Consider the following 22407-nt stretch of genomic DNA (forward strand, 5'->3'; position numbering starts at 1 on the left):
CTCTGTTGCATTTGTAGTTCTTGTGTTTTTAAATTTTGTTTTGACAAATGGCCAAGGTTATGACTTACAGAGGATGGTTGGTGTAAACAGGAGCAGCACTATGGTATCACCTATTTTTTGTGGTCATAACACAAACAGCAGAGCAGGAAGATGTGCTTTTGCTTCCCTCCTGCACCCGGGGAGAGGAAAGCATGTTGCCCAGAACACTGACACAAAGAGGAGGTCAGGAGTTGCAGAGTAGGGACAGCACTGCCACCTGCAAGAAGTCATGGTAGGGGCTTGTGCTGCACCTGCCAGAGCAGTGGAGCTGGAAGTGCCTTTCTCCCCTTACCATGCCAGATCTGTCCCAGCTCCAGTGCCCAGCATACCCCATTTAGCTGCCTTTGTGGGTTGCTCCGTGCAGCACCCACTTTACAGAATGAGGCTTATACAAAATGGGAAGAATAGGCTGGGGCAGGAAGTCCAGTCCACAGCCCAACCCCCTTAGCACTGAGAAAATGTAATCCTTCCTTTTTACTTCAAAAGCTTTTTGCCTCAGTCCTGCTTGACTCCCATTTCTCGACTAGCAGCATAAAATCTCACATGGGCCTCTTACACATACTACTTACTTTCCAGCCTGGCTATCCCCTAGGATTAGCTTCCTTACAGACATAATGAACAATGCAACTTCCTGTCTCTGAATATGGCTTGATCTCACCCAAGATTATTACAAAGTATACTAATCATTGAACAAAACCACCTAGAAATTGCATGCAGCCTCCTAATCTGCTTCTGGTTTTACACTGCACTAATGAGAAACTCTAGTAAATTCCTTGTCTTAATGTAGTTTTGCTCAGATGCAACAGCATTCCTCTTTCAGCCAGCACTAGGAAAGGCCAACCAGCTCAATGCACTGAAGTGGGCAGCTGTAAGGTATCAATGTCCAATAGCTGGATGGCTGCCTGTTTTCTTGAACACTGCTGGTAACATGGCAGTTACCATCTAAAAATCTATCTAAAAATCCATGCCAGCACCTTTAACTTGTCCCAGACCGGCAATGTAATCCCTCAGCTTTTCTGGCCTGAGCCTTGAGCAGTACAAAGCCTACTGAATCCCAAGATAGCTTCATAACAGCTTAGTTTTACTTTACACACAACTGCAGAGGAACTTGTCAACTATAAACCAGCAACCAACTCGGATACTTAATAAAGATTATCAGCTCATGGATGAGGACAGCTGTAGAAAACAAAAATGTGAGTACGTCCACACTTGCATGTTCAATTTATTGGTCCTCTGTTTAACCTCCCTAAGAGAAAAAAAAACCCCAGTAAATTAAACAGCTTGTACTGCATAGCACAAGCCTCTAATCTCTACATGTCTCAAGTGACAGAAAATTTTAGAAGCTTCATGTCTTAAATGAAACAAGTCTAAATATAAAACCAAATAAGACCACCACCACCTAAAGTGAGTCATGCTATCATCTTAATGTTTCCAAAATGCTGCAATGCTTTGCATATAAAAGCACTATAAAATTTACAGGACAGAAGCTAGAGGCTTTGGCCCAAACATACAGAGAATTTGTTGTAGCTATAAGCCCACTGAAAAGCATAAGGGATGTTTGCAGTTGTGGAAAAAGGTTTATAGCAACAGTCCTGCTAAAATTATCTCCAACAGTACACTAATTACATTTATTGTAATTGTTATTGTTATTGACTTATTACATTAAGTCATTAAAAATTGCTGAATAAATACAGTTCCCGTTTTAGAAATACTTATTCAAGTTCTTCATATCTGGCAATAGACAACATTTTTTGAACCATAAGACTTTTTTCCTGACACACCACATTGTATTAGCGGTCTTGCCAGATTGATATAGCATATACATATGTATGACATCAGAAATAGTTGTTACAACCCTGAATTTAACAAATGAAACCACTCAGGCACACAAAAACCACTCCAGTGATCTGCTCCTTTAAAAGGGGTATTTAAGTATAAATCTCTCATTCTTCCTTAATTAAGATCTAACTTTTGTAAACCCACAAATAATTATTTGTGCATTTGTACCACCATATCTTCACATTCTTACTTCAGCAGCTTTCTTAGGTATTTTCATAATTTTGCATTCTTTATTAATATTAAAATACCTAGACCTGGGACTGCTCTTTTGGATTATATTCAAACAGATTTTAAAACATCTCTTTAAATCCCAAGTGGAACTTACTTCTACTTTCAGAAACCAAAATACACTCCCAGGAACACACATGAAAAAAATCTAGACCTTCAATTCTACTGTTACAGCAATACTTTCAATTCTACACAAAAGTTTAATAGCTCACCCACAAATAGCTGTCAAGAGAGAGCTACAATGTATGTAACTGGCAATGCCAAAGTTAAAAACCTTTATATACTGCAATAAAAGGGACAACACTGGGTCATGGATAAGAGACTCTTGATTTAGGATTAAATATATTTTGAAACGCAACAGCATTTATAGCAAACTTTTATTCAATAGTTTAAAAAGTGTATGGAAATTTTCATGAACAGAGTTATGCAACGGAAAATACCTTCCTCTTCCCCCATTAAATGCATTTACCACAGTAGTCAGTTTTAAAATGCCTGGGTATTTTTGAATTTCTTGTATACATATATAGCATTTCCATATTTAAGAAGCTATTGTCCTGAGCAGTTTATGAAAAGGCATTATTTAAACTACCTAGTTACAGGACATTTGTATGATTGATAACAAGCACAGAACAATTTAGAGACATTAAACATTTAATGTGCCTTTTCATTAAGGAAGGCAAGTGATAACTAGGTCTGCTTGCTTAACACTGTGAGTGTCAATTTAGTACCATGTACTTAGATCTGCGCTAGAAAGACACACACAAAACATGTTTGTAAAGTATATTTTGTTACAATAAACCAAGCTTGTGCTCCATCATCATGTGTGGTTCTCCCATAACCTCACTCTGGGAAGGATCTGAAAAAAGAAAAGTAGACAGTGTGAAGCCTTTATCAAGCTACAAAGAATAACAATAACAAATGAAGGTGAACATCTCTTTGCATTATAATGCTTAGTGCAACAGTTATTTGATTTTTGACAGTGTTGCCGAGTGCAGATCTGTAACTCAGTAGCCTCTATCCAAAGCACTGATCACAGAACAAACACGTATTGTGGAACAGCTTGTCATAAGGACACACACATACATTTCAAGTAAAACTAACCAATTCTGCATAAGTCCAGACTCCAACTGCCTGAATCTCAAAGGGATTTAGAAGTTTAGAAAGAGAAAACTCAAGTCTGACTGAATCTTTTCTCCAAAGTTGCCCTACACCTCTTTCCAACATAACTTCTCTGCAAAACAGGAGCTCACAGTCCTCCCTTCTGTTAGCTGGGACATACTCCTGGTTTCTCCTTTCCACTCAGCTGCCTAGTTTCACAGAAATTCTACACCTGTAAATATCTGAGATTTCCTCCATTCTGCAAAGTATGGTTGACCTTAGCCACTGTACTCAAAGGCTACCAAGGAATGTGCAGAGGACACAAGAGAGACCAATACTCACAGTATGAATTTCTTTTCTACACAAAAATTTTTAAAAAAATCAATCAAACAAAAAAAAAAAACCCAGGGCCAGCACACATGTTGCGACTGTTTGGAAGAAATATACTTTTCTTTATGGGTGGATCAATCAAGTTTTCTTTCCATAAAGACATATTAATGCCTCTGATTCCTCCAGAGACAACAGAAGTATCTAGTCCACTTCCTGATAAATAAAGCCTTAACAAAAACACTTGTAACCCACTCTCCTCAGCACTCTATAAAAATCTAACAGTTTGTTGTGAGCAATGGTAAATAACCAAATTTTTACAAATTATGTTCAACACTGCTCTACCCCTATAGAACCACAATAGCCCAAGATTCCTTCCCTTGGTCTCTCTATATCCATCTCAGAAAATAACCCCAGATTTGGGGTCATTTTCATGCCTCTAGATTCAGATTTGTTCCTCCATTATTTCCAGCTTCCTGTCTCCCCAGCTATTTCTTCTCCAATCCCACTTCAAAATACTCTCTGCCTCCTTCCATCTCCCTAAATACAAGCTAGAAGTAATTTGTTCAAAAGCCATTTTTCCAGATTTATTCTATTCCACACATACTAATAGTCAAACTACCACACAACTGCAGCCTGTTGAGTTCATTTGAGGGAGCCTTTTCTCTGCTAAGTATCTATCTGTTTCACTAATTCTGTACCCCTTCTCTAACATTTTCTTCTTAACTACAGATAAAAACTTTGTAACCTCTGCTTGACAAAATCTGCACAAATACTTTAAAAGTTTCTGAGGAAAGAGGCATACAACATACATGCATAATCTACTCCCCCAGCCTACAAGCAAATACTGTCTTGCTCAATATTGCAGAGTGAGTTCCACATAACTTACAGCTGAATTACATTTATTTCTCCTTCCTCTATGCTTCTTTGCTTTTAGGATTTAATGTTGTTTTTTGCATTTTGGGAGTTTAATTCTCTTGTTCAGAAGCGGCAAAGAACTTCACAGCTCCCAAATTTTACCCTTAAATGTTTCCATAATATTAAAGCCAGAATGTATTTACCATTAAGGATATCCTCAAAACCAATGCATTCATCATTTCCCCTCAAAATATCCATTCCCATGTTTGAGCTGTGAAGAAATGGTAGACGCTGGACCTGTAAAAAGAGTTCAAGCAAGAGTTCAAGTCTCTGCACATCTGAAATAGAAAGAGTTCATATTTGGATTTCTCAGTCAGAAGTGACTTAGAAACATCAACAGGCAGGAAAAAACAACACTGGAATAAGAGAACTACTGGGACACAAAGACACACAAACACAATCATCTTCTTTTGATTATCTGTTTGAGAGGAACAGCCTTCTAATAGATTTTTAGTTTTCACTGAGGTGTAGGTAGTACAGCAAATGCTGCACTTTAAAAAAATAACAAAGTACTTTCTGTCTACTCTGTAAAGCTCCTCTCACATGAAGTTGGGGAGGTTCACTGCAAAACTCCAGACTCAGAGGTCAGCACTGGGCAACTGATGTATACTGCAGAGTTTGGGAACTACATTCTAAGCCTCCTACATCTCTGACACAGGTCAAGAATGCAAGTGAAAGAGCTATATTGACTTTCACATTCAAACATAATCCTCCTTTTAATTAATCTAAATCATAATTATGTCTCCAATCTCAACCAATTCTTAAGCTTCAAGTCCACTCCCAGTTATTTTCAACAGTCTTCTGTATCATTCACTCACAGTATTTCCAAAAAAAACTTCAAGTAGCACACATAGATTTCAGACCATAAATTTTCTGAGAAAGCATTCACTACTACTAGAGGTACTTCAGCTAAACTACAAGAAAACTTGTATACCCAACATGAATTTTGAAGTAAAAAAATCTTCTGATCACCATATTTCCCCCACCCATCTCCCAGAACCACCTCTGGAGACTGACAAACAGGATATCCTCACCTCCCTCATTCTCTGCAATGTGCTAATGTTAGTTAGGGAAAAGATTGCTCAAGACAGCACAGCTGAGACCAAGGGATGTTTGCATATCTCACATCCTGACTTTCACACCTCAGGACCAGTAATTTCTGCCAAGCTTAATGCAGCTCACTATGGTTTAGTAGCACCTTATCACTCAGAGTACAAAATTGCTCTAACTCACTTGGAAAATCTAGTCTTAGTAGCTTGACAACCTCCAGAAGACAAAAAAGTTTATTAGTACCAATGAGCTTTCTATGTTTCCCTTTCTCCAGCTACCCTCAATCCTAGGAGAAAAGGAAAAGGAGACAGACACAGCTTCTCAATTAAGAGTTAAAACCTTTGAACTTAACTCCCTGTAGAGCTCCCTTGATCTTACAACAAAGGCTGAGGAACAATAAGCAGACAGAAAACTCTCTGTTTCAGGCTTCACATTACCTCTACATCTACTCCCAAATCACTACCTGCTTCAGACCCCTAAGTCTCTTTTCCCTACAGCTGCAGAGACTCCTTCCCGTGAAGGTCATATGTTCCACAGGGGAGAGTATTAATTTTAGGAATTAATACTCAATTCCTCCTGCTTTTCTCTGAAGGCTTACAGGAAGCTATTCCACAGCAAAGCTAGAGCAGTTACCACTTCACCAAATTACCAATAAAATAACAGCAGCTAAGAGGCTTCAGTATATGGACTGCTCTAAAAACTAATAATTGCACTGTTTGGTTCATAATTTTTAACAGAAGTTTCTTAACAGTGGATTAATTTCTTTTGGAAACATAAAGTATCTCAACAAAGAAAGATGTGTCTCTGAAAGCATGCTTCAAGGTAAACATTTTTTCAAATCGCCTAAGTTATACCAATTGGATAAAAATGCCTACCTGTTTCACTGCTCTGAATTCCATCTGCAGCTTTAAAGGCGCGTGGATTCCTTGGATGTTTCTCAGTGTGGCAAAGTTTGTTTTATCTTGATTTAACTGGAACTGTCAAAACAATATTGATTTTATTTTAGAAAAACTTGAAGTACAGCCGTAGAAGAAATTTTTGACATCCTACTTAACAGAACCTGCTTACTAAATTTGTATGTAAAAATTCAGTGATACCATCAAACATATCTCAAGCGTACAGGTAAGAGAGTGATGCAGTAAGATTTGTTCTATGAAGCTGAAATTGGTTTTTTGTTAGATTTTATTCAAAAATAGGAGAAATTTTATTTTGTTAATTTTTGATAATCAGGAGATGTAACACCACCAAGTGGTACAGTTTTGCACTACTTTACAACAATATTGTCTGGATTTATAGGAAGCAAAGTCCAGTTTAAAGATCACAAAAAGTAATTTGATATCATAGTAGATATCATAGACTACTTGAAAACACTTGATGTACTTCTTTTCTGATCAAGCAAGGAAACAGAGCACCACTTACACTCCTTATGATTGCGAAAAGCAAATGAAAACCCTTATTTTCCCCAACTGCTCTCAGACTTACCAGTAAGACAAAGAAATTTTATTTAGTAGAGGCTTTTTAAAGAAAAACTGCTCACTCATGTATACTAGAGTACAAAGAAACAAGTTCTACTTAATGATAAACTTAAGCTTAAATAATAAAAAAAACCCAAATCTCCAATTTTAAAATCTGTATTCCATTACCATGACAAAAGTCTATTATTATGAGAACATATTTATGAGAAGGGATCTCAAAAACCAACTGAAAAATACAAGTCAAAGATATAACAAGCATTTTCTTTGTAACAATCCATATACTGAATGCTCTTCAAAAGGTAGTAGAAAATACTATTTATATGCCTCATCCTAATTTTATAATTCTGGTTACATTATTTTTCCATTTATTTTATAGAGATAAGGATTTTTGGATAGCAGAGATATTTGGTTTCTACCAGTGCTGCCTGAAAAACTTTAAGATTTACAGCAGCAAAACCAACCATGACTATCTTAGGCTAAGTTAAATACATTCCCATTCAAATGTACATGAAAATAATTATTAAACTGGCTGTAAACTTATAGAAAAATTAATCAAACATGGAAGAAACAATTTAGAAGACTCATATACTTCTTAGGGGATCACATGGCTTGTTTTATTTCTGTGCATTTTTTTGTCTCATGCGATCTTTTAATTATGCAGGTTTTGTATATCAAGAACTGAGTTAAAAACTAAGTTATAACAATCAGTTAAAAAAAAGTTAAACAACAAATAGGTCTGAAACATTAACAGTATTTATAAATAAACTCACAAATTTGATGTCACAAAACTATCCTTTTAATGCAAGGCAACACTAACACTGGCTAAAATCAGATTATATATATATATATATATACACACACAGTCAGACCATGTCCTGCTGTTTAACTTAGCAATTTGGAACATTCTATCAAAATAACATCTTTGCTTCAGGACAGTTTGATACATCATATCTTCTGCACTGACAAAACAGGCACCAAAGACATTCCCTTCAGTCAGCAAGTCCAGCCTCCCACTACCTTGCACAGACCACTTGTAATGGTCCATGAGCAAGGACTGAGCCAGACAAGATTGCAAACACTTATGATAAACTGCAGGTGTAAAACGTCTAGCTGGGATTGAGCAATTCATGGAAATACATGTATGTGCTCACAGGCTGAAAGTCTGAAAATGAAGACAGACGGTAAATCTACAGACAAAATGGGAGGATCAACCTTCACGAGGTGACAGGTGTGCCCTTGGCCTACCTGTGGTGGCTGCACACACACTCTTGGATGGCTAAACCTGACCACACAAGTCCCTACTGGGAAGCCCACTTGGGGAGAGATGTAAGTAAGAGATTAATAATAAACAGACTTGCTGACAATGTTATTTGTGTAAATAAAGTGTTACTATTGTTGAACACCTTCATTCTGTTAAAGACCCTGCTCATTACTTGCTACGATACAAAGCAGTCCAGATAACCACACTGTTAACTTAAACTTCATAATTAGTTAAGAGTGAAGATGGCTACATTTCATGTTATGCTTACATTTTTTTCTGTCAACTCCAGTGGGTGGCTGGGCAACAAATCATTTTTCACACTTGTAAAGCTAGAAGAACAAGTAGAAAAGACATTAATTTCAATTGGGATATGTTTTTTAAGTTGCATTCCAAAACCAATCTCAGATACAAACACCAGTACACCAGTATCGCACTCAGGTAAAAATGGCAAACTCCAAACTATTTTTATTATATTACTTTTGGGGTTTGTCCCAGCACTGAAATTAACCCTTTACCACAGTGTTACGGCACACTCACATAAATGTATATTAAAACTATCAGATATTGCACAATTATCAATACTTTGACGTTTCTTTTCTAAAGGACAGTATCACAGAGGTAAATGCCAGTTTGCAACACACCTTGCAAGAAACCTCTGTAAAAAGCCAACATTTAACAGATGCTGAAGTTCAACACTGTCTATGACACAATTCAGCAAGCAAAAGTGAAGCGTACCCTCTGCGCAGAAGATCATGACCTTCAAATAGCCCTGAAGCTGAAACATCTGTAAATGGGATACTATTCTTCAACAGAGAAGCAGTGCCTCTGGAATTCTGGAAGAAAAGAAAAAAAGGATTACTTTACTTCAACAGAACCAGAACACTTTTATATGGGCCATTAGGCCAGCCAAATGAAAAAAGAGCTCAAAAACTCTTTAAAGTACCCATGGACAAGCCCTAGACTTTAGATTTTCTTTAAAATAGAGGCAAAACATCCAAATCCATAAACCCCACACTAATACTGAATTCTTTCAGAGGGTCTGATAAAAACTAAAGGTACTGACAACATTTTTGGGTCTGCTTGACCCAGATCAAGTTAAACTGACAATATACCCCCTGTTCGTTCCACCCAGGGCTGCAGGGATGGAAAGGAAAACCTGATAGCTGACAGGACAGAAAGGAGCATTCCTTCATTTACTGCAATACTGACACAAGATCAAATTTGGCCACAGTTTGAGGCTGCCATAAGGAGGACAAGGTGTATTTGAGCAGCCCAGTATGCCAGTTAACTAAAAGAACAAAGGAAAGTAGGAACTTGTAGTGGATCACCAGAAGTCCACAGACTTACTAAGTACTGCTTACTGGTAACCTAGGCGATTAATTTCATTCTAACCTACCTGAATTTATCAAAGTGATTTTAGGATTGTTCATAAAAATTGCTCCTCCAATATGGCAATGTCTAATAAACAGCAAAAGGTGACAGCAATAATCTCTGGAAGGTGACAGTGATGAGCAGCTCACTGAAAGGGTTTCCCCCAGCAGCACTGTCAGATCCAACAGAAAACTCACACTTACAGTTAAGTTGGTACTTCTGTACCAATGTGCGAACCCTCAGTAACAAAGAGCTGTAGAACAGTCCTAACATGCCTGTTGTTCCATGCATATAACCCATCTACCAATTTACATTCTCAGCACTGACAAGAGACTGCTGCAAATGAAAGCATTAGATACGGTACCTGGGGGACGTGACAAGAGGGAAAACCAAAGTTAAACTCAAGGAGAAAACCACGAAACACTCCCCAAAAGCAACACTCCCGAGTCACCCCAGTGCCCGGCCCGTCCAGGCAGCCCCAGCGCCGCTGCCCACCGCGGAGGGCCGAGGCGTGACCTCCCTCCCCGGGAGCTGAGCCGCCAGGGCTCTCGTCCCGACTCGCTGCAGGAAGGGTTTTAACCACAGCCGCCACGAGCCCTCCGCGCCTCCCGGGGCCCGCGCCCGCGAGGAGACCCGCCATGGCCGCGCCGGACCCCTATGACTCAGCACGGCTCCGCTGCCCCCGGGGACGCCAAGAGGGTGACGGGAGGGGTATCTGGGGGGGGGCAGCAAGTGAGGTCCGGTCCGGTTTGGCTCGGTGCAGTCGAACACAAGGACACCGCCACCCGCCCGGCGCCACCGCTCCCGCACTCACCATCTTGAGCCCCTGGAAGCGCGCGGCCACTTCCGCCCCGCCCGCTCACTTCCGCCCCGCCCCCTGTGCGTCACCGCGCGAGGGGCGGGCCAGGGGCGGTGTGGGGGCGGTTCCTGTGAGGGGTTCGGGGTTCGGGGTTCGGGGTTCGTGTCCCGGCCTCGGCCCTCCTTGGGCACGGCTCTCTTACTCGTAGGTCTGTGCCCTAAACTGAACGCGCTGTTCACTGAAGCACAGGAGCAGTTAGGTGGGAAAATACCTTTGAGACCAGCGAGTCCAACCCGTGACCGAACACTGAGGTTGCCTCATCCAGTCCTTCCCTAAACACCTCCAGGGACAGTGACTCCGCCGGGGCAGCCCATTCCAAAGCTAAATCACCCTTTCTGTGAAGAAATTCCTCCTCATGTCCAACCTAAACCTCTCCTGGCAAAACTCGAGACCGTTTCCTCTTGTCCTGTCGCTTGTTATCTGGGAGAAGAGGCCGAGCCCCTCCCCGGCTGCACCCTCCTTTAAGGCACCTCTAGGGAGCAATAGGGTCACCCCCGACATCTTCTTTTCCAGGCTAAAACTCCAGGTCGTTCTCACATGCCAGCAAAGCCCAGCTGTCTCAGTGCCACCGTGGTCCCAAGCAGGAGCTGAAGTTGACCAGCACCTTCCCATAGCAGCCGGGGGCAGCCGTGTCTGTGGTGTCTTGGTGCCGAGAGCTTTTCTCGGTCAAACCCACCGTGTCCCACTCTGCCACAGGCAGCAAAAGCTGCTTGGGTGACACCAAAAGCATCGCAGTGCTGACAGCCTGAGGTGGTGGGACCAGGCAGTGATGCTTCCAGAGAGTTTTCCATATATTTCAGTGCATAGCTCCACATGTGTATCTGGGATGTTTATTTTATATATTTCTTCTGAGATGTGTAGCTCATTCAATCCTTTAACCTTTTAATTTGGGTTACCCTTAGTGACCCAAACTGACCTGGGTTTGTGGATTTTATATGTGGCAATTAAACATCATCTCTCTATGTCACGCACACACACAGCCACAGAGGCAATATTTAAGCAGGAATTTTCTATGTTTTAATGGCACTAAGATTTGTAAAAAAAAAAACAATTGAAAAATGAATACACTTTATACTCTGTTTTGCTGTTTCTTGGACAATAGCTGTACTCCTCTTAAATCCCCCCCACCCCTCACATTCTCAACACAAGTTCTAGCCCTTTGTATTTAAGTCTTAAGTTTAAAGCAAAAACTTCAAAAGAATGAGAATGGACTAGAGTTTTTAAAATCATTTTTAGGAAAATGAGTACCACAAAGGTTTCTCTGATCTTATAACTATAATGGGTACTTGGTTATTGTGGTGTTGGATTCATTATTATAGAATAGATGTGAATACAAAAAACAAATCAAGTTCCTGTTTAACTGCAGCATACAGAAAGCTAGATTTTGTCACTAAATGTATTTATTTATTGACTGAGTTTGTTGATCAGGATATGACTGTAGAGATGAAACATCTAACTTTCAAAGTCATTCTTGCAGGACACAGACAGGATGCAATCACTCCATGTACATTTTTGACATCACTGCGATCCACAGTCTAGGCTGCATAACATAAAAGGGCATACATTGCAAGAAAGAACTGGTTTTCCTTTAGAGGCTTTCACACTAGGGAAAACTTCCAGACATAAACACAAATCACACACGTATTTTTTTCATCAGATTACCAAGTATTTAAAATTGAAGCAAGGCTTGATTCCTTTCACAACCAACTTTGCTTTAACAATCTTACAGCGAGCAGCTTGACGGTGGGTGATTGGGTTCCTCTCTGCAGCCCCACTGCAAACAAATAGGAGTTGCACAAGCAATTGTCAGGCTGACCAAACCTGGGACCAGAAATAAGAGCCCGTGGTGAGCGTTGAGCACTTTGACAGCTCAGGAGCAGATGATATGGCTGCTCTGCATGTTGCAGGCGATTTCAGGGCTGCCACCATCACCGGGGTCACCAGAGAGCAGACAAGAGCCCACGGGCACTGCATCAGGCACAGCAGCCCGGGCACTCAGCGCCCTGTGTGCTGAAACCTCCCTGCTGGGAGCAGCGCTGGCTGCAGGGCTGCATACTCTGCCTGAAGCCATCTCCCTGGCAGATGGTAACATAGAAAGTGACATGCAGTGACTGCAATTGCTAAAGGGGCCTTCTTGTCTGGGGACACTCTTTTAAGAGGATGTGGACACCTTAAAATTAGTGTGAAAATAATTATAGCTCCTCTAAATTGGTGACTTCCATAAAGTTAGGATGATGAATTTCACATGTTGCCTTTAAAGATACACTCCAAATGTTTTGGGGTTTTCTGATAAATTTTTTTTCATCACCTTGTGTAAAGGAGGTCAAAACTGTATTACTCTTTCATGTGTTTTCTGGATATTTTTTACCACAACATTTTTGGAATGTCAAATCTGGTCTTTTTGGTTTAGCTGTGTACCTTCACTAAAGATTTAAGCTACCCTTAGACTTAGACTTTTATATTTTGGAAATGAGGAAGTGTTTACTCTTTTTAAAGAAAATGATACTGGTCATATGGTGTTTTATCAGTTAAATTGGAATTAAAACTCAAAAAAAACTCATTAAACAAAGCTTAGACAGCTTGACCTAAAACAAATCCTGGTTTCAGTTACTCAGCTTTCTCTTGCCTGGATCCCAGCATGGTATCATTTCATGGGAGGTCCTTACATTTCCTGCTGAAGCCTCCAGAAGAAAGGTGGATTCAAAAATTGTCACACAGAGGCACAACATTAGCTCAAAACCTGCGTTATCATAGCAGCAGAGTTCCCAGAAGAAGCTGGCTTCCACAGATCTCCTCTTCCATGGGTAGAGAAGTCTGATATAGGGCAACCTTTGCTACCTAATCCTAGTCCTGAAAATTTTTTTGTGCGGGGCAAAGGCTGCAAAAAGAGTATGTTCTCCAAGGAAGCTTGTCTTTGTATCCATGGCTTTTTTTTAATATTGATGCAGCTTTGTCACTTTTCAAAATATAATTCCTTTGGCGTATCAGTGTCAGCAATCTGTTCTGACTACGTGAACCTCTATCAGAAGAAAACCTTTATCCTGTGAGACTGGGAAACTCTTTCACTGGTCTTTGTCAACAGTCAGTTATAACTTGTTAAAGTGAAAGTACTTTTTATTTGTTTTTTAATCAAATCAAATAAACACATTTTCTTTGATCTTTAAGAACTCCTTTCTTGTTGACTTTCTTTATACTTTTATGTTTTGGCATTCATTGTAAATCTAATTATTTAAAAAGTTATTTTGTTTTACATTATTAAACCTTTTCTGAATTTAAGATAAACAGAGGCATGTTTTGTTAAAGATTAAAAATAAATTTCACACAAAACTGCAAAATGTAGCAAAGATAATAACATGTAGGCGTCAGACTGTTCCAAAACAAGACTCTCTAGGGGCTCTTCTGAACACACGGCTTCGTTAAAACCATGTTCTGAAAGAGCTCAGGAAACCCCTGTCTCTAACCCACCCTTTCCTGAAGCTGGTGAAAGTATTTAGAAAAAAGTTACTGTTGCAGGGAGACAAAGAAAAAAAAAAAAAAGAAATCCCACATATTGCTGAAAGAGCTTATTATTTCCTGTTTGTTTACTAGCAAAATATACAGTTTGTAGGATCTTCTTTAGTCAAAACTTTCCCATCCTCATCGTTCAAAAGCAGCAAGCATCCAAGCATCCAATAGGTGACCAGAAAGAAAGCATCAGGATCTCTATATGAATGTAGACTTTTTTAACATACTGAAACATCTAGTGGGGAAATAATACTGACAATCCCTCATTTCATTATCTGATTTATAACTCATTGGTGAAATTTAAGTGAAAAGATAATATATCTGTTTTCAGTTCCTTTTTTGGTGGATCAGGCGAGGGAAGACAGTTGTGTTTTGATCCAAGCAATGTACTTGGATTAAAAAGGAGTCCTTGTTCTCTAGAAGTGATGACTTACTTTGCAGCTTGTCAGTGCTTTTGTAAGTCTAGCAATACTTTTTTTGTACTAATCCGTTGTTTGTACTCCGTGAGTCTGGGCTTCCCTGCGCTCTTTGTGCAGACTCAGAATAGCAGGATGCTGCACTGGGAGAGCCGGTCACTAGGGGATGCTCAGCACCCGAACACTCCGCTCCTGCTTCCCTCAGCGCTCGCCAGCCGCCTCTCTTCAGCCTCGCTCAGATACTCCTGCCTGGATTTGAGTACTTTTTCACTCGCTGTGAGAATTATGAATCAAGATCAAAAGATAAAAAACAAGGTACGTGCAACAGCTGAAGCTATATGGGCAGTACTTGACTTTCCCAGTTAATGGATTGATAACTATTTTCAGTAAGCTCTGTTACCTCCCTGTGACACTATTAAACTAATCCTGCAGGCTGAGTCCAACGTTTAGCCAAGCGAGTGTTCACGTAGTCAGGACCTCTGGTCTGAAATCAGGTCCCTCATGAGAATTCAAAGGAAAATATTTTTGTGTTTCCCCCTCAGTCTGGAGTGATTTTTCTCCCAGGAGCCTACCCACTCTGAACGTATAGGTGAGACTAAGAGCACATTTCCTGTGAGAGTGTCTTCCTACGGGAAACCTTGAATTTAATTAATGGCAGTCACAGCTGAAAGAATTGAATGGAACATTACTTCCTAGTCCTGCTACTGTGCAGGAAAAAAAATCCCACAAGAGTTTGCCAAACTGCATAGCAGCAAAAGGGGAGTCTGAGACTGCTCTGACTCATCACCACATCCATTAAGCAGCTAAATAATCAGAAGTCACCTTAATTTCCTCCTATGGCTGAATACAATAAATGAACCCATAATCACTAAACTGAAAAACTGGCATTCAGCAGAGAAAACAGGCATTTTCAGCAAAAATATGTGCATCACTAAGAATATTTTTTCTTTTCCCTCTTTTCTTTTCCCTCTAAGAAACTGTCAATCAAAAATATTCTCCATGTGCATTTTTTGTTATTTTAAAAATTAAATTGTGACAAAGTTTCCGATCCAGCCACAATATGCTTAAGTATAAGAATTAGGCCCCCGGATATCATGATGGTGTCTGGCTTAGAAATAGTTAAGGCTTGAATCTTCAAAGGCAATAATCTGTTGAACTCCTCAGGATGTGAGCCAGCCAGTGCCTAGATTTAGCCAGCAAAATCAGAAATAGGTCTTGAGCCTCTCAAACATTGGCCAGGCTTGGCTTAGGTTTAAATCTGATGACTCATTTTTGACAGAAAACTGCAATTTGCTCTCTTCTAGGTAGACAGAGGTCGTAGTTTACAGTAAGCTCACATGCAAACCCTGACTCTTGTAGAGGGCTTGTTTGACTGACAGAGTTCCACTCAGGTGCAATGATCCCACACACTGGAGAACAGAGTTCACTGAAGGAGCAAAAAACAACATTGTTTTTGTAACAGAGAACTATTTCACACTTTCTGCAGGAAAAGCTTTTATTGCATTCAACAATATTATATTGTAAATGGTGGTGAAGTTAATTGTTTCTAGGGAGAACATAATGTATCACAAATTTTATTTTTTGTTCCTACTTTTTAAGAAACTTTTTATTTTTTGAAACTATGAGTATACATTTTCCATGGATGATTTTATTCATCCTTCCTTACTGCAGGTTTTCCACATAATGGACTTAACTTGTTTTGATCTTCATATTGCATCTCTTAATTCTGAGTCTTTACAGCTACCTGTTCCATGGCATTAATTACTTTTTTGCTATATATGTCATACCAACAGCCTAAGTCATGCTTCTATACTCCAGTTTATTGCTGTAAGATGCTGACTGTGTGTTGCTGGAACTTTGTCACAATGAGATTTCCTATTCAATTTATATCATATCATGCTTGTGACAGAAACTGTCAGTGAATTCAAAGAGTGGCAGCTTTATACTTACTAAGTAAAGAATATTGCAGCAAAGAGCCAATACAAGTTTAGAGCCAATAAAAGTTTTTTTCACAGTTATTGAAGCACATACTATTATGAAGTTGTAGAAAAATCTGTATTTAACATACTAAACTGAAACTAAAGAGAAAATAAACAGATTAAGGTAATGCCACTGGGTAAATTCTCTATTTTTGACTCTATTTTTGCAAAGAAAGATTGTGAATCAATTTCAGAGTGACCTTCAATTGAAAGAAAGAAGGAAATAAGGAAAGAAAGAAAGAGAGAGAGAAAGAAAGAAAGAAAAAATAAGAAAAAAGAAAAAAAGAAAAAAGAAACAAGGAAAAAAGAAAGACAGAAAAGAAAGAAGAGAAGGAGAGAGTGAAAGAAAGAGAGAGTGAAAGAAAGAGAAAGAGAGAGAATGAAAGAGAGAAAGAAAGAAAAGAAAAAGAAAAAGAAAAAGAAAAAGAAAAAGAAAAAGAAAAAGAAAAAGAAAAAGAAAAAGAAAAAGAAAAAGAAAAAGAAAAAGAAAAAGAAAAAGAAAAAGAAAAAGAAAAAGAAAAAGAAAAAGAAAAAGAAAAAGAAAAAGAAAAAGAAAAAGAAAAAGAAAAAAAAAGAAAAAGAAAAAAAAAATAAAAAGAAAATAAATCATTTGATTTAGGCTGGAGCAAAGAGAATGCAAATTAACTGTGAAAACTTATGTGATTTCTTCTTCGGGAGGACTTTTTTAAATTGTGAAAGATTACCGGAAAAACAAACCCCAAGCCATTTATTCAAAGAAGCAAACAGTCCTGAACGAGTTTGGGAAATATATACAGTGGGCATTTCAAGACAGACTGTCATATCCTCCTCTGAGAGTAAATTTGCGTTAATACCTTTGTGGTGAAGGATCAGAGTGGGCAGATCAAAGCAATATACAAGCTCAAGGGAGATGAGGAGGGGGAAGGAGGTCGATATTTGGATTCAAGGGCTCCTCTTACTGAGTCCTGCCCACTGCTGTTACAAAGAGCCATGCTGTATAATTATTTTCATAACATCTTAATAAACTTGAATATTAAGTTAACTTGATTCCTTCCTTCTTCCCTGACTGTTCTTAGTAGTTGTGCTCAAATCTCATTGTTCCAGTCATGAAAACTTAATATCTGTACAGAAATCATTCAGAGCCAGTTTACACCTATTTATTCTGGTGGCTTTTAGCTGACATGGTTCTTTCTTCATGAAAAGGACATGAAAACTATGATAATCCCAACAACCCTTCCCAGAGCACATTGCAATCTTACATTCTTGAACATGCATAAGCAAACTTTTGTAGAGTGCTTCAGATGAGGTCACATCAGTTCATGCACAGCTACAGTAATACAATTCTTATACAGTTTAGGATCACGTTTGTGTTTTATTTATAATTGCTTCACTCTGGTGCTTCTCACACAGGTGAGATAGCCTGCTTCTCAGGCTTTCTCTTCATCTCAGATATTTGATTGGCAAACACTTGGTTTGCTGTGGGAAATCTTTTTTTCAGTCTTTAGTCAAAGATCCTGTTTTATTTTATTATTCTCATGTTGTTCAAGTGTGATTAGTCTGATGTTCCTCTGGTTTCAGACCTCATGACTTTCTGGGCGACCATTAACTTTAATTAACATATTTCTATTTCTTGAGTGACCATCAGCTATAGAAATATGAAATAAATCTGATCTTAAAAATAGAGCCCAAGGAACTCCAATATATGCTGAATCATCGCATTTCAAGGCACTTCATTGTAGTCTTCTGAGCAAACTTCTATTCAAATTTCAGTCCTACTGTTACCATCCTTCTTCTCAATCTTAAATATTTTTCCTCATGTTGTCTCAAGTGCTAAACTAAAATTATGCTTAGATGAGAGCTGTACTTTACTATTTTCAAAAAATCCTTTTTACAGTCAAGTAAAGATATTTTATTGCTATGACACAGCCTCCTCTTGGAAATTGATATTTTTTTTCAGTCTGTGTTATTTTTCAACTACCCAATGTCTAATTACACTCTCCTTCAAAGTATATTTAAAAATTATGCGTATTGTTATAATCAGATCATTGATTCTACGGCTATCTAAAATATTCCTTCCCTCTCTTTCCTAAATAAAACTGCTAAGTGTGCTATGAACTAACAGATAAAACCAATATTTGCAAGATTTATTGAGAACACTTATTGTAAGCTTTGTGATTGCTGTGCTGATTCTTTGAGAACTGAGGGTGAAAATCACCTAAGGTATGAATTTTGGTTATTTAGCTCTTAAAAATTTTCTACCACCTTGGAAATAGACATTTCCAGTTCTACAGATTTCTTCAAAATTACCATTCAGTCTTGCTGTGATGTCATATCTTCACATTCTGCTTGAAAACTGAGGAAGAATACTCATTTTTGGTGGCTCTGCCCTGGCTAGAAATTGGATCTACATCAAATTTCAAGAACAGCTGTATCTGCATGAAAATTATGATTATTATTTTTCCTAATTTGATTTTTCCCTCTAGATTCCTGCTAAAGCTGATTGCAGTAAAACTATAGCTTTTGGCTTTTCTTTGGGAATAGCACACTGACCATTCTGAAAAGATAAAAAAAATCCTTTGAAATGGAGAGGAAGGAAGAGTGTCTGGAGCCTTCTCCTCTGGGATATTTATGTCTACAGAGCATAAATAAGAATAATACCCTAAATTATGTGCTGGATTGTAGCTTCTCAGTGCAGAAGATTTGACTAAATGAGGCCAGATTTTTCTTCTTGTAGTAAAGAGGGAACATGGAGATCTGCTCTGTGTCCAAGAAAAACAACCTACTTTTCAATATATGTTGAAAAATAGTATTGGGGTTGGTTGATAAGTTATTTCAACCATTCTCTCTCTCTCTGAATGGTAGAAATGTTTGACTACGTTTCTATTCTGTCTTATTTCATACCCATTTTTATGAACACAAGACTAAAGCACCAGGTTTCATCATACAAATACAATAACTACACTATGCCAGTGTTGGTCCCAAGCATTCTTAAAACAAAGTCTATCCAGTGTGCTTACAAAACTCTAAAGATTAGAATTTTTCCAATCTTTAAATAAAGAGACAATTCTACTTACAAGTGTACTTAGCATTTTGCATTACTCTTATTTAGCTCAGCCTGCCAACACATTTTATTTATTCCCTGAAGCAGTGCTCAGATCCAGCCTAAAATATGTGCTTCTGCACATTCCTGGTGGTTTTCAAAGACGGACTGAAAAAGGTGCTCATTCTTCGAGACAGGTTCCTGAGGGTCTGCAAACTGGAGCCCACCAATTCATCCAGGGAGATGGTGGAGTCACCATTCCTGGAGGTGTTTAAGACTGGCTGTGGCACTCAGTGCCATGGTCTGGTTGACATGGTGTTTGGTCAAAGCCTGGACTCAAAGGTCTTTTCTAACCTAACTGATTCTGTGATTCTGGGATCTCAGATAGCTTCTTACTAGTCTGGTAGTGAGAGACTAATGCAATAATCTACTTTTCTGCTTCAATGCCACATTTCCCAATGTTTTTCTGGCAGTTTTCCTGAAAGCTTGTGAAATTATTAATCCATCATTTCATACCTAATATGCCATAAGCTCATACTTTCTTTAGTCTAATGACAGATATTATGGGAAAAAATCTGCTGTCAGTTGATATCTTCATCTGCTCTGCTTCCAGTGGCAGCTCACACATGTTGTAAGGACTGATAACTTACTGAGTTTGGTATCACTGTGGTTTCCCAAAAAGTTGCCCTAAATTCCAGAAGGAGAGAATTCCTCTGAAGAAAGATTACAGAGATAAAGAGCATGAAGTGATGTGTTTGGCCCTCATTCTAGATACGCTTATCTATTATTAACTTCTGTCTGGCATATTTGAACATAATAAGATGTGAATGTTAGGTGATAAGAAAGAGAAGAGTAGATTTCAGGATTATTTCTCTGTTCAAAGGATTTGACATCTGTCCTATTCCCCACTTCCTTTCCTAGCATTTAAAACCACAAGCTACTGAGTTATGATAATACATTAGCATTTGTAATACTGATAAAATAATTCTATTATTTGAAAAATTATGAAAAAATAAACTCAATCCAATACATTAATTCAGCAGCTAAAAGCCACAGCAATATTTACGGAAGAGAGCTCCTTGAACTTCCATGTGTGTTTATTCACAATAAAATATCAAGAAAACGTAGCTGTCGTGTAGCCAAAGGAAGGATGTTATGTGCTTACTTACTGAAACAAGAAAGCTAAAAAACAGTTTTCCATTGTCTCCCACTCACATATTTTTCTTGCTTTTCCTAATATACCTGTAGTAAAACATAACTTGCTGACTTTGCAAATTATGTTATTAAAATTTTGAAAAACATTTCCTACTTTCTGCATTAATTCTGTGAACACAACTGTGCCAGATTTTTCTTGAAACTTTGAAAATCCAGGGAGTCACTGTGTAAGTATGGAGACATGGCATGCATTATCAAGTTATCCATGTATCTTCTTTCTTTCTTTATCTTTTCCTGAGCACGGAGCCTTTTTCTTCTCTTGCAGTGCATACTCCACTTTGGCCTTCCTCCTTATTAGCAGTGAAATTCATATTACAGGCGTACTTTAAAAGTTGGTTGTTCTTTTCAAGCAGGGGAGAAGCAGAAAATAAAAACAATAAAGACATAAAGTATTTGCTTCTTGTCATGTAAGTGAAGGTCGTACAAGAAGTCATTTGTAACAGGCTATGAGCCTTAATTACAAAGTTTGTAGGTAGGTAATGTTTAGTCCTCATTCCATAGCCTCTTCCTTCCTCTCTAGATCACTGTTCCTCAGAGCTCACAATGTGTCTGCGTTTTCCTAAAAAATCATTGCATCTTCCTCTCCAGGAAGTGGCTAGTTCTTTTATAGCAAAGCCAAACTTTGTCCTCTTTAAAGGCCATATGTCCTCTGCTGTCTAGGGACAACAGCCCTGGACACATCTGGATAGACATGCTAGAGCATGCATTCCCTCTTCCTACACTGAAGAGCTGATGACATTCCTGTAAAACAGACTTTACAGCTGCCATCTTCTGTCTGTGCAGATGCAGAACTGATTTAGAGGGGTATTTGTCCTTACACCCAGTTGTTTTCATAAACATGCCTGTAAGATGAACCATAATTTTTCTCACTGCTCATCCATTCTTTCCCATGCTATAAAGCACAAGAAAACAAAATAAAATAGATCATGGGGTTTTTTTGAGTGAGCTGGACCCTAACATTTCAAGAATAAAGACAGCCTATTCATTCCCTGTTGATTCTTTGTGGTCCACTGGTAGGGAATGTGGGGTGTCCTATAAATGTTATTTGATAAAAGCTGAGGCTAGGCACCCTGCTGTTTTTAAGGATCATGCTGAGATGAACTGCTGGTAGGATATGCAAGAGAGCAGATTTGTTTATCCTTATTTCTCCGCTCACATCCCTGAGCACACATGGTTGTTGTTTTTGTTTTGACTAATTTTGACTTTTTTAAATGTGAGAAAAGTGGTTAAAATGAAGTCATCCCTGTCTGAAGCTGGGACTCGTGTGAAACAGTGGAAATGCTGACAGGCCTCTGGCAGGAGCAGAGTGAATAGCTGTCCTCCAGGGGTGGATGCTCTCCTGCCCTCCCAGTCCCATTCATACCATTGTTCTCAAGGAAGAGGAAACCAGGCAGTGGCATAAGAAAGCCCACATGCTTCACACACTCCAGCTCACTGGGAGTGCCCAAGACCTTGCAGAAACCCAGAATGCTGAAAAGTTGCAGTGATATATTTTAATTTCTTACCTGCTTGAATCTACCTTATGATTTTTTCCGAGAGCCAATCAGCACGGGGTTTAAGAATTTGAATCACATCTGGTCATTAAGGTCTGAAAGCAATGACAGTGGATTATGATAATTTTGTGTCCCGGATTTTACTTATCTATGAATACATTGTTTTTGCTGGTTTCTTAAGCTAGAGGTCATTTTCTTCCCATGCAGGTTTTCTGCTAGTTAAAAAAAAGTTTAAAAATGTTGCCTATCAATATTAATTATTTTTCTTTGTGTAAAATGTGCAGGCATTGCAATATAAGACAAGGGTCACAGTCTA

General features: G+C 38.7%; 1 protein-coding gene across 3 annotated transcripts; it reads right to left on the bottom strand.

The window, feature by feature from the left end:
• Positions 1-2465: 2465 nt before the first annotated feature.
• On the bottom strand, positions 2466-10454 carry POMP (proteasome maturation protein). 3 transcript variants are annotated; one of them, XM_041713913.2, is made up of 6 exons: positions 9971-10253; positions 8971-9068; positions 8504-8564; positions 6375-6476; positions 4593-4686; positions 2466-2962 (listed from the first exon to the last, which is right to left on the bottom strand). In XM_041713913.2, the coding sequence occupies exons 1-6, from the start codon at positions 10244-10246 to the stop codon at positions 2895-2897; spliced, it is 699 nt and encodes a 232-aa protein (XP_041569847.2). In that variant the 5' UTR covers positions 10247-10253; the 3' UTR covers positions 2466-2894.
• Between the last annotated feature and the right edge of the window lie 11953 nt (positions 10455-22407).

The sequence above is a fragment of the Taeniopygia guttata genome, chromosome 1 (genome assembly GCF_048771995.1).
Source record: "Taeniopygia guttata chromosome 1, bTaeGut7.mat, whole genome shotgun sequence".
In the NCBI taxonomy this organism is placed as follows: Eukaryota; Metazoa; Chordata; class Aves; order Passeriformes; family Estrildidae; genus Taeniopygia; species Taeniopygia guttata.